The 19,548-nt window shown below is 40.1% G+C and overlaps 1 protein-coding gene across 3 annotated transcripts in view; it reads right to left on the bottom strand.

Annotated features, from left to right (window-relative positions):
- Positions 1-19,548, bottom strand: part of cntln (centlein, centrosomal protein) — a 210,402-nt gene that overhangs the window by 99,732 nt on the left and 91,122 nt on the right. For all 3 annotated transcript variants that reach the window (XM_034188398.1, XM_034188397.1, XM_034188396.1), the window contains one exon: positions 18,795-18,911. In XM_034188398.1, coding sequence (XP_034044289.1) covers positions 18,795-18,911 — 117 coding nt within the window. The remainder of the gene's footprint in view (positions 1-18,794; positions 18,912-19,548) is intronic.

Consider the following 19,548-nt stretch of genomic DNA (forward strand, 5'->3'; position numbering starts at 1 on the left):
GAGGAGCAGGGTTTTAACAGCTGGGAGTCAAGTTGTAATCAGTGGAGAGCAGCACCAGCCAGCAGCGAAGACACAAAGGTAAGCGGCGAACTGTAGAATCTGTCCTCTTACAAAGAATGCTGACATTTAGTGGGAACGTGCTCACTTATGTCCACAGAGAAACTGTCCTTGCAACTGGACACTTCTCATGATGTTTTCACCTGTTCAATAGTGACAAGAGACTGTTTATTCAGAGTGTTTCTTACTGCCTCATCTAATTACATTAATTTGCCGTTAGCCCACGTCATTTTGACATATTACCCAGTAGATACATTTTATATACACATTGCAATAAAATTCCTTGGGTGAAGTTTGGCATGGTGTTGGCCTCATGGCTGACCACTGCTTAAATAATTACGCAAATGCCTCACATTGGGTGGGTGAGGAACCAGACAGATATGTGTCGCTCCTCTATAGATCTTGCGCCATAAATTAACTCAAGTCGATGAGGCTTTGAGACAGCCTTATGTGTCCAGGGTGTTAATGGGACAAATGAGCTGAAACATGCAGTATGTGCAAAAACCCTGTTCAATCTCATGTTTCTCTTTTACGCCTTTTCAGATGCAGAGGGTATTGAAGGCAAACTAAATTCATATGCAAAACAATCAATTCTGGAGAAAGAAAAGTTCACCTTCTTGCAAGAAGCAGAGATTAGATTGCAGAAGGAATTCACTGGACAGCAGTGCATCATCATAACATGAAGATACAGTGTAACTCCTCAGCTGTGACTGAATAGTTTTTCTTCTCAAGAGTTTTATGCTGATCACACTGAAATGTTCTAATGCAGTTAGTGGCATCTTGGTGCTGTTCAGTAAAATATACGGACATGTCGTGAATTGACAAGGCTGTCGAGGAAGGTCTGCATTCCTGTTCTTCTTACTGGATGGCTAACAAAAACCTGCAATGACATACAACATTTATCTTCTCAGAATGGAATTTTGTCAGCACAAGCTGTTTAGAAGGGTCCATCACAACAGAAGAGCTTGTTCAGAATGAAAATTTAAAAAGTACAATGAAAACAAATATACTTTCAGCTTAAGACAGATGGAGGAGAACATAACTTAATCATCTTTGCTGCTGAAGCATGTTGTGCAGGGGTCTTTAGCAAGAACCAACTGAAATGAACCTGCAACAGGTCAGAATGTGAAGGATTGCAAATAACTAGTCTGAAATAGGCATAGTTTGTTATAACATGATTCAAACGGGCACTGACAGTAATACCAGCATCATCGTGGAATGGCACAGACAAAAAGAAGACATCAAATCTATGCTATTTTGATAGCAGGCACATGGGAGGCATGGGCCTAGATCTGATCAGTTATCTTGTGTGAAAATCTTTTTCTGTGCCAATCCACCTTTAACCTACACTATGCACATTTCTTCAATCATGGCTACAGAAGACCAGAAGACTATATCCTTCAAAGTAGGGAGGTGTGATATACAGTATATTAGGGGTGTCACGGTTCACACCGCCGTTTAGACATCACAACTGGTTAAGAGTTTAGTTTTTGAAAATTCTTTATACAGTAGCTTTAATCTGTGAGTAACGGAGAGCTGTCGCCAGCCACTTCAGCACTGTGACACAAAGTATAAATGCAAACTTTTCATTAAATGTTTGTGAATTGATTACACCTCTTGTCATTTGTTCTGGGATGAATTTACTGTGCAGCACATTAAGGCCCGGTCCCACTGGCGTTTAGAGAGATTTGCGTATGAACTGCGCACAACATTGGTTTATATTCGCTAAACATCCGCAATATCCGTGAAACATGCTTGTATGAGTCGGCCGACATCCGCACACATCCGCAATTAACCACAGAGGCACGTTTTTTCATTTCCAGGTTTTTTGAGCTGCACAAAATTTTGGTTGCAGATGACATCCGCCTTACATACTCAATACATAATCTATGCGCTGTATATCCGCTGTTATCCGCTGATATCCGCAACTGACGGGGTATTGCAGCTTGGCAGCGGACTGGGACAGTGTGTAAAAGGGATATATAACGTGCCTATCACGTCCACATCACGAACTAAAATAAGTTGTAGCGAATGCATACAGACTTGCTGCGAATAAAGCGTTTGTATTACGCCTGCTTTGCATCTGATTTACGGACAATTTGTGAATGCATAACAAACACTTCATGTAAACCCAAAGTACTGTATGAATGTGGCAGAAATCGACATACTTGCCAGTCATTGCCAGTCCAGCTGTGGAGACGTACAGATGTAGCTATGGATCCACAAAGACATAGTGTGATAGTTGCTGCCATCCAATAAAATACCAATAAACTTGTTAAAGTCCAGCAATTGCTCCACAGGCTGTGGTGTTGGTGTGAACAGTGATGCCAAAAGGCCTGAGTGCGCTTCTTTTATGACCTCAATGCAGATGCCGCGCAATACAACTGCTGTTCCCGCAACACGTGCGCAATGCATTCTCAATACATCCGTAATAATTCCGTGATAATCGCAATGCATCCGATCCTTTTTCCTCAAAACATGCGTTTTACATCCGTGATTGTCCATCATATATTCGCTATACATTATTAATATATCCATAATTCATATTGAGACATTTGTCATTTTGGCCAATTTTGTTGCAGACAACAAACGCCCAACATTTGTATACTCAGTTCATGCGCAAGTAATCCTCTCCCCAGTGGGACCGGGCCTTTAAGTGACTGTTTTTTGTTTGTTTGTTTTCCTATGTCATGCAATCTGTTGCACCAGACCACCTTCAGTATTTTGACCATTTTAAGTTTGTTTGATTTTTGTGCAAATGATGGCATCTCATAAAGGAGGAGGCTGGCCCCGCACAAAGGAGGAAATCAGAGAGATACAGTCTGTGGGCATGAGCAGTGCTACTTAGTGAAATGTTGGTGACTTATGGAAACAAATATATACGTGTGTATAATCATACGGTGCAGAGTTGTACCATGTATTCTGCCTTCTGTTCTGTGGACCGAATTTGTGTATACCTATATATAGAGTCTACAATAATATTGCGATTATTGATTTATAAATGTGCAATCTGACATATTCATGCTTTGAAGCTCCTGGTTAGAGCAGAGCAATAATAGTAGATTGGGCAGTTTTGAATTATATTTTGTGAGCTGAAGATGGTTTCTGAACAGCCTTTGAACTGGAAATCATGAGCTGTATCTGGCAACATTGTAGAGTAGAGATTCACAGTCACATGATCTTTCATGACTAGCATCTCTGCAACAGAGATTAGCTCTTAGCTTGACTGAGGTTATTAAAAAAACACACACTCAAAGAAAAAGGAAACATACAGACCCCTGCATGATCCACAGCAATTGAGACTTCTGTTGTTTGGTGTGGGCCACTCACACAAATGGAGGTGGTTTGAATTTTAAAAGATGGACGTTACACTGATAATAGCTCGACAGCAAACCTATTTCATCACCAGTGAACAAAACACACTAAGAAATATGAAGAATATGAAAAGCTTTGAGACTCAGCTGACCAAAAAAAACCCTGAATCAGCTAAGGTGCCTGCACAATACACTCAACAAACTATATTTGATCCAAGTATTATTTTCACTTGAGATTAATAATTTCTATTTTTTTCTACTTTAATGCTTAAATTTTAAGGAAATAAATAGGAGCCATTTTTCTGAAACATTGTGCCCATTAATGTCATTAGTAAGCAACAATTAATGTCTATACGTACTAAGACTTTTTGAAACACATTTTTGAAAGATAAAGTCTAATTATTGTTATTATCAAAGTCATAAGACATACTGAGACAAGTCCAAGACATATTCAGTGACTTGGAAATGTTCATGTATCCATCCTCTGATTTCTCTAATGAAAACAGGCTATGGAAGTGATTATTTAATTTAGTTTCTCCAATTACCTATGGGCTGTGAAATTGGTGGTGCTGTGTTTACAAAAGGCCTCAATATTTAAATTGGTGATGCAAAATTTTTGTTAAATCCTTTACATTAAGAAGTCCATCACACTCAGAGAAAGACCAGGAAGACCACACTGCATCTTGAAAATTTTGATTAACGCATCAGGGTTTATTTGCACATGCTCAAAATGGAAAAATCTGGTATTTTTAGGTCCATATTTGATTCGGTTTATGCAGCGGTGGTGGCCAAGCTGTTAAGTGCACTTGTTTTCAGTGCAGAAAGCTACTGGTTAAACCCCACCTTGTGCCAAATCAGAATTAAATATAAAAGATAGTGAAATTTAACGGTAAATTATTCAGAGTATATGTACAACTAATATAAACATAAGGTAAAATGAAATAAAATAAAATGTGGAGCAAGTAAAATGTAAAACGAGAATTATATACAACTGTGGAATCATACTGCATGGGAAAATGCACATGGTTACAGATATTGCACAAGAAACTTCAAAGGTGTGGGTTAGAGTGATTTGTTATTGTTCAGTGCAGTGATTGCTCTGGGGAGAAAGCTGTCCCTGAGTCTGTTTGTCCTAGTTTTGATTGACATATACCGTCGGCCGGAGGGAAGTATGCCAAACAGGTGGTTGCTGGGGTGGGATGTGTTTTTACTGAGGTAGCGAGAGCTGGCAATGTCTTCCAGGATGGGCAGAGAGCAACCAGTGATCCCCTGGGCCGTTTTGATCACCCTCTGCAGCGCTCTCCTATCTGCTGCTGAGCACCCCCTGTACCACGCTGTGATGCAGTACGTCAGGATGCTCTCGATGGTGGCTCTGTAGAACAACACCAGCAGCTTCTCCTCCAGATTGTTTCTCCTGAGCACCCCCAGGAAGTGCGTCCCTGCTGGGCTTTCTTCACCACCACTGTGGTGTTGGCAGTCCAGGAGAGGCTGTCAGAGAGCTGCACTCCCAGGAACCTGATGGAGCTGACCCTTTCCACACAGTCCCCTTGGATGTAGAGCGGCGCTGGGTCAGCCCTGTTTTTCCTGAAGTCCAGGATTGTTTCTTTTGTTTTTGTGGTGTTCAGCAGCAGGTTGTTAGCTGAACACCATGCTGTCAGTCGATTTACCTCGTCTCTGTAGTCGGTCTCATCCCCCTGAGATGAGCCCAATCACGGTGGCGTCATCTGCAAACTTTATTATGGTGTTTGTGGGATGGGTCAGAGAGCAGTCGTGCGTGTAAAGGGTGAATAGGAGGGGGCTCGGTACACAGCCTTGAGGGGAACCGGTGCTGAGTGTGATGGTGGAGGAAAGGTGGGGGGCGGTTTATGAGGAAGTCCTTGATCCACTGGCAGGTGGGGGTGGAGATGCCCAGATGTGTCAGTTTCTGGACCAGGATCTCCGGGATGATGTGGTTGAAGGCTGAGCTGAAGTCCAGGAAGAGCATCCTCACACAGCTCCCCTGGTGCTCCAGGTGACTCAGAGCGGTGTGGAGAGCTATGGTCATAGCATCCTCTGTGGAGCGGTTTGCCCTGTAGGCAAACTGGTGGGGGTCCAGAGTCGGCGACAGACAGGCTCTGATGTGCTGAGAGACCAGTCTTTCAAAGCACTTCATGACCACAGGTGTAAGTGCAACAGGCCTGTAGTCATTTATGCTCTCCACTGCTGACTTCTTTGGGACTGGAATGATGGTGGAGGATTTGAGGCAGAGTGGAATGATGGCCTGCATCAGAGACAGGTTGAAGATGCAGGTGAAAACTCCAGCCGGTTGGTCAGCACACGCTTTGAGTATCTTTCCAGGTACACCATCGGGGCCGGCCAATTTGGATCCACTGTGGAGACCCAGAATGAAAAAACAAGGGAGCAGCCGAAGGGTCTTACTATTTGTTCCAGATTATGTCCCCGTTATCTTGTCCCAGCATCTAACATATTCTCACTATGTTCACATATGTACCATGTCCAATTCATTCTTAAAATGTTCTCACTGTGAACAGACACATCATGCTATGCATGTATCACATTCTCACTGCAAGTTTTCTTGTTTGCACATGTAGGTTCAACAACAAACAAGTCAGAAAAACAGATCTCCTGGCAAATGCGCCCATCTCTAAATACACGCTCCATGCATGCGTGCGGCCACATGCTTTGATGCAAACCTCAATTTGGATAAGGAGGCGAAATGGTGGAGATTTACTTCTTTCTTTAACTTCTGCATTTCAGCACCATGGACAGTGACCACCACATTTCATTCTCAAAGCAGTCCAGAATGCTGCTGGGAGAGCCTGTCCATGCCACACTTGGACTACATTAATGAAGTCCCTACTAAGTATGTCACTTATAAATCAATGTAGTTAATCCTATATCTTTATTAAGTTCTTTACTACATCCTGATTTGACCACGTCCTCACTACATATTTTTTGAACAGTATGACCACATTCTCCACAGTCATGGAAACCACACCATGGTTTCCACCGTGTTCATACTATGTTGCACAAGTTCTTACTGTGCCCACAGAATTATTTGCAGACGTAGTTTAAACATGACTAAATGTGATGGGGGTTTCAAGCAAGCAATCTACACTACAAGCACATTTTTATTTGGACTCCACTGTGGTGGTGGTGAGAGTCAAAATTATAAAAACAGTTGCTGGATTTCCATTACAGACCTGCACAAATGTTTTGTGATATTTTCAGAATGCCAACAAAGCAGAATAGTGAAATGACAGTGTTTCCGTGAACTGATGGAATGTGACTGCTGGGTTATGTGTTGTCACGAGAACAGTCATTCTAGCCCTCTTGCAAGAACTATTTATTCCAATAGTAATGACAACAGAACAGTAAGTCCTGCTAAATCTTGCCATTTCGTTTTCCATAACATTTAATAAGCTCGCCATCTCTTACTCCATCCACAAATACAGTGTCATTTATTACAGATTGTCATGTGAAGTGCTCTGTACATCATGTGACCTCAGTGAGGAAGACCTGTGCCTGAATCGTTCACTAAATAAATCAAATAAAAATCAGAATGGAGTGCTGTCCTTTTTATTTTCCGCAAACTGCAATGAAAAACATGAATTTACTCCATTTTGGAATAAGGATGTAACATAACAAAATGTGGAAAAAGTGAAGCGCTGTGAATACTTTCCAGATGCACTGTATATTTAAAGAAAGAAAGGGGCTCCTTCTTAAGGCACCTTGATGCACAAATTTGATCCCCACACTGCTGCGCAATTCGTTGTGCCAATGCCTCCTGCTTTGTCCCGCTTGACGCCACGCTATATAAAATAATCATTTCGTAGCCGGTGATGCACTTGCTCTCAGAACTTCACTGATGAAACCATTCTCTTATTGCTGTCTCATGAGAGTCGTGTGGTGGAGAACGCATTTGGAATCTTGTCTCAAAGGTAATTATTTATAATATATATTGTAATGGATTGGTAAAACAGTTTAATTTTTATTCCTTCTGAGATAGATAATATATCTGTAAAATTATGTTTATTATAGATGTAACATCTCATAATAATCATTCAGATGCACTGCGTGCAATGACATGCTTTAACACGCTGTGTTTTCCAATAGGTTGCGCAATGTTCAGAACTAGTTCACGAAATTAATGCATGCTTTGAACTTTCAAAATTTTCTTTGTGCACTGGCACACAGCCGTGCACAGTTCACACACAGTTTCCAACAGTTTACGATGAGTTCATTCATTGGCACACAATATTGCATGCCAGTGCAAGTGTCAAGGTGCCTTTATGCTGACAACACGAATGACCCCCTTTGTGAAGAACGGTGTTTCCAAAGGAATTGAACTATGTTAAGTCACTGTCTATTTAATTAGACATTTAAAAAGTTATTTAGATTTCCTGACGTAAATATGCACACGTTTATGCCTTGTAACCACATTCCTCTAATGACATTTTGACCTATTCAGTGACAACAAAAAAGCTGTTTAGGTTGAGGTTCTATTTTGCCCTTAGGCTTACGTTATAAAGCTGTGTAGTCCCTGAAAGTGTTATCATTATAAATCAGTACTGGACCAATTATCATCGTTTTCATCGAGAGTGGAAACTTCAAATCAAATCAAATCAATTTTATTTATATAGCGCCAAATCACAACAAACAGTTGCCCCAAGGCGCTGGAAACTTGAACCCAAAACATCTTTAAATAGGGCCCAGAATGAAAAATTGAGGTGTCCTCCTTTAGGAGAGGTCAGTACATGGGCTGGAATCAGACAACAATAAGAAAACAGCATGGGCTCAATGTTTTTGTGTAAACAAAGTATACTGCTGTGGGACAATGGGTCAGATTAAATATGAGGAAGAAAAAAGCATTCATAGAAGAAACTGCACTTGCACAATCAAATGTTTTTGAATACGTATATGAGTAGAATAGCTGGAGTACACCCACTAAGCATTGTTTATGAATAGATATGATAATATTTGATGGTGCACTGGTGCTTGTATCATAATTACAAAGTGTTAGGCTTTTACACATTAATTAATATACCAAATAATTAATGAAGGAAAAACAGTTGTCTGATTTTCAGTCATGTATAAAAAATTCTGTTTGTGTGTCCCTCTTCAAGATAAGCATTTTTTTTTTTGGGGGGGGGGGGTCCTCTCACTGCTTCTAATACCTTTTAGCACATCAAGATCAAATGAAAAGCAGTGAAATATGAGGAAAATCAGTGCAAAGTTTATTAAATGTAATTGGAGTCAACGTTGTGTATTGGGGAGGATTACGTCCATAATGGACACTCTTTGGAGGAGCTTTCACTGCTGGTACATTGCAAATGATCTCAAAGGCTTTTTCCACAGTAATCGTCAACTAATTTATGCTATGATGCCTTCTGAATATAGCATTTTAAGTGTGGGGGCATGTGTTTATTTTGTTTATGGAGCATAAAAAAATCCCAGCCTCTTTCTTAGCAAGAATTAGCGTGCACTCACACACATGCACAAACACAGGTGCATAATGAGGCAGTTAAAATGATCTTAGAGTGACTTTTAGAGCCCACTTCTCCATCACTGCTCGTCAGCCATCTGTGACAGCAGTGTGTCACCAACCTTGCTAGTGCAAAAGTACTGTTTTTTCAGGTGTGCTCAACCAGTCACCAGACTTCATTAATCAGGTGTGGGGCGGGGCAGGTACGTTAAGTCTCTTTGGCTGCTCCCTTGTGTTCACTTGGGGTTGCCACAGCAGATCAAAGGAGGATCTGCATGTTGGATTGGCACGTTTTATGCCGGATGCTCTTCCTGACACAACTTCACATTACATGGAGAAATGTTGCAGGGGTGGGGTTTGAACCGGGAACCTTCCACACTGACACCAAGTGCCCTAACCACTTGGCCACCACCCCTGCAGATGGTCTCCAGGAACAGGATTGATGGCTATATAACAACTGGGCTACACATTAACACTGTATTCTCATGAAGGCAATTTACTTAATTTCTTAAAGCTGAATGATTTTATTTTTTATTTTGCTGTTTTCATTATTTTATGGCAGTATGATCTAAATGAACATGATACATCTTTTACATTTTAAATCAAAGTGGTTTAATCTTATCTGATAATTACTTAAATAACTAAGATTATATCATCCACATTCAGACCAGACCAAAGGAATGTAAAACAGGAAAACAGATCAAATCTCGGCTCATGTTTCCCATAGACATTCTGGCAAACTGCAGCAAAAATTTCACATGTTCTCAAGAAAATCCTTCTCTACACCACTTTATCATGAAGCTGTATAACTGGTAATACAACAGAAAATGTTGCACTATATAGTTTCTCCAACTACAACCACAGCAGCCTACAACTCCTTCAGAGCTGTCTGGGTGTCTTGGTGTCTTCCCTCACTAGTCCCCTTCCAGCATGATCACTCAATTTTTAAGAACTGCCCACCTGACACAGATTTACCATAAAGTACCATAACCATTAAGAAATACTAAAGGTGTGGTCACTGTTTGTATTTCTTAAGAATTGACATAAATGAAGTCCAAGACATATTTAGTGACTTTGAAATATTCATGTACCCATTCCCTGACTTGTCTCAAACACACTGACTGTAAAAGTGATGATGAAATCCTGATATTTAGAATAAATTGCCCCCATTCAAACTGTTTTTGGAATGTGTTTCAAACTTTAAAATAGGAATGGATATATTAACAAATGCAATGAAGTTGACACATAAAACATGAAATACTGTATCTTGGGTTCTTGCTGTCTGCAATGAACAGTGATGCCGGCAACCCGTTACTTTGTAAAGCACTACTCTAATTTGACCACTTTTTTCAGTAACGAATAATCTAATACGTTAATCGTTCTAAATCTGTAATTAGATTAAAGTTACTTCTGAGTCAATGTGAATTACTATTATTTTTGCATTGTCAGTCGATCGCAGCATTAAACTTGGCCCGTGGGCTGTGGGTCAGGGTTTGACTGAACTGCCCACTTCACCCACTTTCAGCGAGCTGCGGGCTTTTTATCCGCAGTTTTCTGTAGCAGCTGAGTTTTACAAAGACATTTTTACGCTTTTTTTTTCGTTATTTAAAACTCTGAGCCGCTCTGTGTGTCCTCGCAAACAGCTGACCCATGTTGTGTTAACAACTAACACTTTTCTCCACCCAAATGCACCCAAACTCTCTTTCTAAAGATGACACGATATAAAAAAAAATTGCTAAAACTTTCTTACCTGTCAATCTGATCGTGTTTTCTGCATAAATAAACGTTATCCATTTTTCCTGCTCAAACTCCAAAGCAGGGGCAAATCCAGACGGGAAGTGGGCGTGGAGCGGGGCAGGGACACGGCCCCCCACAACACCCCTTGATTAAAGGTCCACTTTTTAAACCTTTTTTTTTTTACTATTACGACTAATACTACTTTGTATAATAATAACAATTTCAACAACTAAAATGTTTAGAGAGAATTTAAATGCTCGAAAAATGTTAGAAATAATTTAATAGTTACATTTAGAAACGATGTAGGTTAGAAATTTAAAGCTTTACTGTTACAGTGCTGTCAACAGTTAAATATGAGGTCAAGAAAGATGTCTTTATTTTATTTATTTTTCATAAAACAAGTATTGATGTTCACTGAAGTCAAGAAAAGATGACTATAAAGTCAGTATTGGCAGAACGGGCTATCATTTTCATGTTGAGATGGCAGGGGGGTGTTGGCAGCTGCTGAAATACAGTAACTAGTAATCTAACTTAGTTACTTTTAAAATTGAGCAATCAGTAAAGTAACTAAAGTTACTTTTTCAAGGAGTAATCAGTAATTGGATTACTTTTTCAAAGTAACTGGAACAACATTGGCAATGAAATAGAAGTCTAAGTCAGTGTAAGGAGAACTTTTTTCTCATTTTCCATATCGTCCCAACAATTTTTGATTTGTTGTACATAATTTCTGTTAGACCGTCCTACAAGCACAACAGATGAGTTATTTTGTGTTGATGATAAATACTGCAAGCTAGTTGTCAGCACTCAAGCAGGCTGCTTTAATCTTACAAGAATGAAGAAGAGTTGTGAACAAAAATCTGCTTTGATATTTTTGGTGCTTAACATTGATTTTACATTACATATTTGCTGTCACTATATGCACCTGTCCCAAAAAAAATCTGTGTTTATTGCAAGTTAAGTTGAATTTAATGTTTTATTGTTATGACCTGTGCTGTATTCAATTTTCTTGTCTTCAGTTGCTCCCTCACTTTGCAATGTTTTCATTGGTCCTGATTTCCTTTTTGTTAGGGACATAATTATGACATTATTTCACATGAGCACAATCCCTGTGGATAAATCCACTATAATCTAACGGAAATACCCCAAAATAAAAATACTTAATATTTATTTAATTAAAAATCTCCCAAATAAAAATAGCTCACTATTTCAGTTGGTTTCTTTAGCCATTGCATTTATGAAATATAAATTAAGAAAAATATATACTTATGATCACAGCCAACAAATCTGTACATAATCTGTTGAATAATTAGTCTTTCCTGAGAGCAATTATTGGGAAAACACTAAGAAACATGTTCCAAGGTCTGTCTAAACTATATACTACATTTAAGCCACTTCATATCTGGTAAATGCTGTTATTGTGTCGCTGCACTGTTTCCTTATTTTAGCTGAACATTACTGTCTATGTTGTATAATTGGCTTGGCGCTAGCTTGGCTATAGGTGCGATGTAAAGGCACTGACGTAACACCAAACGTCAGTGGTGGGGACAGCTAACCAAAAAGTTTGCTTCGATAACAGCTAATCAGCCAACTGAAAATGATCTTTTATAAAGCTAAACTGATAAACCACCCAAAAATTTATGGGAAGCTACAGCTAATCGATAACTTTCAGTATTGTCTCTGGTACACTTGCAACTACTAACAAGCTGATTTTGAGTTTTAACACCAAAATCGCGTCTGGTAGTATCAAAGGCGACCACAGACCCAAACAATGAGTCAGCACTTCTGTCTTTGCGCGCCCTGCCCACTGCTGAAAATAATATGTTTACTGCATATTTTGCAGCAGTGAAGCAATTGAGAGGAGCTAAGCTCAACTCTACACACACACACACACACACACACACACACACACACACACACACACACACACACACACACACACACACACACACACACACACACACACACACACACACACACACACACAACCATGCCATTATTCCTTAACAGGATATAGCAGTGCCACTGTGAGGCAGAGGTCTTGGAAAATAAAGCAGTTTTGAATTATGGTTTTGATTTAAAATCAAATTAATCTGGATAGAATAACTTCATTAATGTCAATTCTGTTATTTGTACAAAGTTAAAATATAACACATCTTTTCATTTTAAATAATGCACTAATTCTGAAATTTTGTAACAAACACTGACAGATGCCAAAGAGATTATGGGTAATTGAGCCTCCGCTAACACTAATTGGTTGACTCATTCATTCTATGTAAAAAGCAACACTTTAATGTGACGTGACTTGTGTGTTGGTATTTACATATAAATGTGCTTTTGTAACATATGCTATTTTATTCATATGTAAAAAAACAAACAAACAAACAAAGCCATTTGCAAAAGCCAAAAGTCAAGTTGTGATTAGACAACCGTTGATATAACCGGAGACAAAATGCATAGAACACTGCCATCTACTTGCGCCCAGATGCTCAGACCCTTACCCATAATCCTTTCCATACCAGTTTTTTTTTGTTTTTTTTTTTTTTGGGGGGGGGGGGGGGGGGGGGGTGTTGCACCTCAGAAAGTTGATGCGGTTTAAACAACAGAATCCACAACAACAATTGTAAATGAACATTATACAACCAAAATGTACATTTTATTTATTTAGCTACAGCAGGAGGCTGCAACAACTCTCAGGAATGCAAAGGATTATGGGATATTTCAATACTTAGGGCCAATAGTGCCATGAACACTACTGGCCAGTAGATGGCAGTAGAGACCGTGAAAACTTGCCAAAACTAATATTCCAAAAAAATCCGTGTCTGCTATGTTTAATCTGTGTGGAATTTAATAAACGCAAACTGAGTTTCAGACATCTTATATATATATATATATATATATATATATATATATATATATATATATATATATTACTCTGGAACAAAGGTTGTAAAGGACAATAAGCACAATATTAAAGAGCAAACAGGAAGCGATTGCAACTCATAGTGATCCCAACTGAAAATAATGGAGAAGCAACCTGAGCTTCTTCTGGCATTTTTAAATAAAACAAACACAATAACAACGTCTATAAACCCAGAGAATATATATAGAATATATTCACGAGAGTTTTAGGCACAATATACAAAGAGTTTAATGTTGTTGTCGTCCGTGTGGAGCCTAATCAGAAATTACTGGACCAAAATTTATCGGAAGATAATTGGTCCGATGATGGTTTTCAAAGTTATCTGAAAAGCTAATCCGATAATGAAAACATTAGCTTTGGTAATTAGCGGCTAGTGGATTAGCGGAACTGTGCCTGCCACTGCCAAACGCTAGCATGAGCTGAGCACTTCCATTGTGAGCAATGGGATTTTATAATGTGTTTAAAGAAATACATATATATGCTAACATAAATACAAACACGTTATCATTAGCCTATTAGTGATCTGAGGTGGATATGCACGTTGAATTGGCACAGGTTTTACGCCCGATGCCCTTCCTGATGCAACTCCACATTAAATGGAGAAATGTGGCAGGGGTGGGATTTGAACTGGGATGCTAATATCATGCTAATGGGCTAAAATTATCATGAAATCAAGCTGGCATAACAGCCTAATGTTAGTATGAGCTAAGTGCCTCAACTGTTAGCAATGGGACTGATAATGTACTTTAAAAAAGTACTACATATTTTTACTGCACAATTTCAAGTAATTTTAAATGTTGTCTGAGAAAAAAAATGATAATCTAACTATTTGTGGTTTGAGTTTTTTATCGGACAGGCTAACATAACAGTCACAGATATGGGCTTTAGAAAACTGTGATATAGATTACATGCATGCCTATAAGTATACTAAAATCAACTCCAAACACCTGCCTGGGCTGTTTTGAACTGGTCGCAGGAAGCGCATTAATAATAGGGCATGACAAACCACTCAGATAATAGTTGATAAAACTGGATTCATAATTTTGAACTACGTATAATGAGAAACTTCAATTTTAAGCAATTTGTTGTCTCCTCCACCCAATATTTCATTAAGGTGCGCCACAGGGAGCTTGTAAACCATTTAAGAGTGCAAACACACTTGTTTCACCTTATTACTCATCCTTTTATTCAAGTGTGGGAATTACTGGAGGGCAGGAGGCTGTTTTCTAACACAGAGGACCCACTGTGTAGGGGTTATCCCAGCAATATTCATTTCATAAAACGGTCATTTGGGCCTCAAAATAGCATTTTACAAGTGATGTTTGTGAATGAGGTGATGGGGAGCATCTGTGCTCAATTTCATGACAATGAGGAAGATGATTCGAGAGAAATTGACAGGTCACACTTAAAACATTAAACAAACATCTGCCTTTATAGGAACAAAAATTCTTCCACTGCCAGAAGTTAATTAGCCATTAGTAAGTCACTGCTAACAGTTATAACCTTCACAAGCACAATTATAATAACACGGTCAATGGAACGGCAAGTCGCAATTGCCGGCCGTAAGAATTCCATGGCAGTTAAGCTGTTGTGAAACACTGGTTGTTGATGCAATATGATAGACTGAGTTACCTTATCTGGTAGTTTATCAACACAAATTTGAATGGCAGGAAGCCATTTTTAAAGATGACCCCATTTATAGTCTTAACTCGCTTCTTCTCACAGCAGGAATGATGTGGACTCGACAGGAGCATTATTAACAACAGCTATGAATATGCCCATATGCCTGCCCTGAAATTACGTTATACCACAAGTTAAAAAAGCAGAGCACCTATTTTGTACCAGTCACTCTCCGAAAGAGGGGCCCATAAAGATGTCCAGCAGCTACCTATCCCACAGTTTCCCTTTCAGGTCACCTCTAAGGACAACGCATGTTCTCTGTAACCTGCTTGCCCTCCACTCCCAGATAACACAGTGCTTTGGTCTGCTCAGCTCAAGTCGCGGCCGGACAGGCACGCAGGCGGACGGACATCCCTTAACAGGCAGCATTGGCGGCACTAGAGCTGCTAGCCTGTAATTAGCTCAGACAGCTCTGGCTTGGAGAGAGGCAGACAGGCTATATCATAATGAGCTCAGTTGGGATTAGGAGGACAGGGCAGGGGGGTGAGCAGAGGGGAAGCAATGGGGGAGGGGGGGGGGGGCATGTGCAAGTACCAGAATTCTGGCCTGAGTCTACTGCAGCATTAGAGCCAGAGGGACGCAACTGGGAAGAAAACTAGGAAGATGGGAAGAGGAGGGCATAGCGGCATAGGACAGAGCAGGGTAGAGGTGAGAAGAGGTCAAGGCCATGGGAGGGAAGAAGAGTGGCTTTAGGCCAAACCGTATATAACATCACAGAGCATCATTGTTAGTTGAACAGTTTACAAGGGATTCTCTAGAACAAGCCAGACAATGGCAATGCTACAGCCAGAGATAGGGTAAGATACATAAAGCAAGGAAAGGAGAAAGATAAGAAATGCAACCAAAGACTGAAGAGGAAGACGCACAGAGAATGAAGAACATAAAATAGATCAATGAAATCCAACTCTATCAGAAAAGAGGGCCTTTGATTACAAGATATTAAGCTCTAAGCAACCATGTGTGATCAAGTCAAAACTATAACTACTGCACAACTCAGGGCTAAAAGCATTTTGATGAAGTTTAGACTAATCAAATTGTGTTGTCAACAAAACTGTAGTTTGGCCAAAAACTTTCCATTAAAGTTGTGATTTCTTCACAGAGGCAGTCAGTGATTTGGATCACGTGTTCAATACTGGCACTTTCGTGTGTGAATTTCTGAGCAGCACAGACTTTAATGATCTTGCTTTGACCCCTGCTGGCAGGTAATGATGCACAGTTAGGTGGATACTGTGAAGTTTTGAAGGACACAATCAAGTTGTAACGCACACACACAAACATCAAGCAAGAGTGCGAGTGTTAGATACCGCTGTCACACTCAGCCATGTTTCAACAACGTCTGCAAAAAAACTGAAGACCGAGCCAGAACATGCACAACGTATTAGGAACTCAGTAGAACAGCAAAGGGTGTGGTGTGTTCTCCAGGGACATGGAGGACATATTAAAACTTTGGACATGTCCAAAATATGCGTGGTGAGGATGTGGGTGAATCAGGATGAAGTAAGTATTAAATAAGGATGTATTAACAATTACATTGATTTACTGATTTAATTGGGACTTCAATGACACAGCACAAAGGTTGCTTTATGAATTAAATACAACCCCAATTCCAATGAAGTTGGGACGTTGTGTAAAATGTAAATAAAAACAGAATACAATGATTTGCAAATCCTCTTCAATGTATATTCAATTGAATACACCACAAAGACAAGATATTTAATGTTCAAACTGATAAATTTTATTGTTTTTGTGCAAATATTTGCTCATTTTGAAATGAATGCCTGCAACACGTTTCAAAAAAGCTGGGACAGTGGTATGTTTACCACTGTGTTATATCACCTTTCCTTCTAACAACACTCAATAAGTGTTTGGGAACTGAGAACACTAATTGTTGAAGCTTTGTAGGTGGAATTCTTTCCCATTCTTGCTTTATGTACGACTGCAGTTGTTCAACAGTTCGGGGTCTCCATTGTCGTATTTTGCACTTCATAATGTGCCACACATTTTTAATGGGTGACAGGTCTGGACTGCAGGCAGGCCAGTCTGGTACCCGCACCCTTTTACTACGAAGCCACACTGTTGTAACACGTGCAGAATGTGGCTTGGCATTGTCTTGCTGAAATAAGCACGGATGTCCCTGAAAAAGACGCTGCTTGGATGGCAGGATGTGTTGCGCCAAAACCTGGATGTACCTTTCAGCATTGATGGTGCCATCACAGATGTGTAAGTAGCCCATGCCATGGACACTAACACACCCTCATACCATCACAAATGGTGGCTTTCGAACTTTGCACTGGTAACAATCTGGATAGTCTTTTTCCTCTCTTGGCCAGAGGATACGACGTCCATGATTTCCAAAAACAATCTGAAGCATGGACTCATCAGACCACATCGCACTTTTCCACTTTGCGTCTGTCCATTTCAAATGAGCTCAGGCCCAGAGAAGGCGGTGGTGTTTCTGGATGTTGTTGATGTATGGCTTTCGCTTTGCATGGTAGAGTTTGAACTTGCATTTGTAGATGCAGCGACGAATTGTGTGAAAGTCCTCCAGATTCTCTGAATCTTCTGATTATATTATGGACTGTAGATGATGGAATCTCTAAATTCCTTGCAACTGAACACCGAGAAACATTGTTCTTAAGCTGTTGGACTATTTTTTCACACAGTTGTTCACAAAGTGGTGATCCTCGCCACATCTATGCTTGTGAATGGCTGAGCCTTTTGGGGATGCTCCTTTTATACCCAATCATGACACTCACAATTAGTGTCCTCAGTTCCCAAACGCTTATTGAGTGTTGTTAGAAGGAAAGGTGATATAACACGTTGGTAAACATAACACTGTCCCAGCTTTTTTGAAATGTGTTGCAGGCATCCATTTCAAAATGAGCAAATATCTGCACAAAAACAATACATTTTATCAGTTTGAACATTAAATATCTTGTCTTTGTGGTGTATTCAATTGAATATTGGTTGAAGAGGATTTGCAAATCATTGTATTCTGTTTTATTTACATTTTACACAGCGTTCCATCTTCACTGGAATTGGGATTGTATGCTAAACAAATGCTTTCTGTGGTACTGAACGCAACCCCCCCCCCCCCCCCCCCAACCACCACCACCACCACCACCACAACCCAAAAACAAAAAAGCATTTTCCCACAAATATTCCTACAAATCCAGGTTACTTCAAAGCATGTGTGAATGCATGCATGTACCTACCCACCTGGAGCATATCTAAGTGTGTGTTGGCAAGACAGTGTGGCTTATGAATGTGTGATGTCATTGTCTGCAGTAAGAACACTGTAAGAATGAACTGCTCATGCAACGCGTGCGACCATGGGCACGGTAAGACATTATGGGAAATGTGTTCTACACTGTGACACTGTCAGAATGAAGTATGAAATTGAAAACCGCTGGTTTTCCATTTTGACCACACACCGCTGTGTTCATCAAAATTTTCAAGATGCAGTGCCATATTCATCATCTTCTTAAGAGTGTGACGGCCCCTTAAAGAAAAATGGTGTTCAAATGTATTGTGTGCTCTAAAATGTCCAGTGTTGTGCACATGTCCACATGTGGAGCAGAAAAGTTTGAGATCTATTTACTTTTGCATTGAGAGTTTCCTGGTTAGTTGTTTCATGTAGGTTAGCTCATTCCACACAGCATCACTGTTCTCTTGTGTCAGCTGCCGTGGCTTGGCAAATGGCATCCTTCTATCAGGCCTGACAAAAACAAAAACAAAAAACAGACAGATAACAATAGGTAAGTGCATAACTCAGCCACATCAGGTGTACAACCAGAGCATTCTTAGTACTGGTCCCAAGCCTGGGTAAATGATGAAGGTAGAAAAAGGAAAGGGCACAGTCACATTCTGCGCACAAAATCAGTGTGTAGCTGGTCAGCATTGGATGGTCATTTGTAGGATGACACTTGTAGGTGAGAGTGTGAACCCTGAACCAAGGATCTGATGGTGGAAGCTGAAAAGGCAGTCAGGCCAGATAAAATACATGGTGAGGCATGGAAGTGTTCAGGAGAGATGGATGTGAGGTATGGTAGAGTGGGTGGACAAAGGTGGCAGGAGTGATTTGTGACAGAAGTGTATCTACAAACGTGAAGGGGAAACTGATGCACATAATGATGTACAGCGTAGAGGCAGTGGCCCAAACAAAAAAACAGGCAGTGGAGCTGGAGGTGGCAGAGCTTTTTTATTAAAATTTTCTTTTGGGGGGGTGTCATGAAAACTGACAGGATTAGGAAAAAACATATCAGAGGGACAGCACAGGCAGAATGGTTTGGGGACAAAGTTGGAGAGGCCAGACTGAGATGGTTTAGACATGTGCTCAGGAGGGAATCAGGATA

Source organism: Thalassophryne amazonica, chromosome 15 (genome assembly GCF_902500255.1).
Source record: "Thalassophryne amazonica chromosome 15, fThaAma1.1, whole genome shotgun sequence".
Lineage (NCBI taxonomy): Eukaryota > Metazoa > Chordata > Actinopteri > Batrachoidiformes > Batrachoididae > Thalassophryne > Thalassophryne amazonica.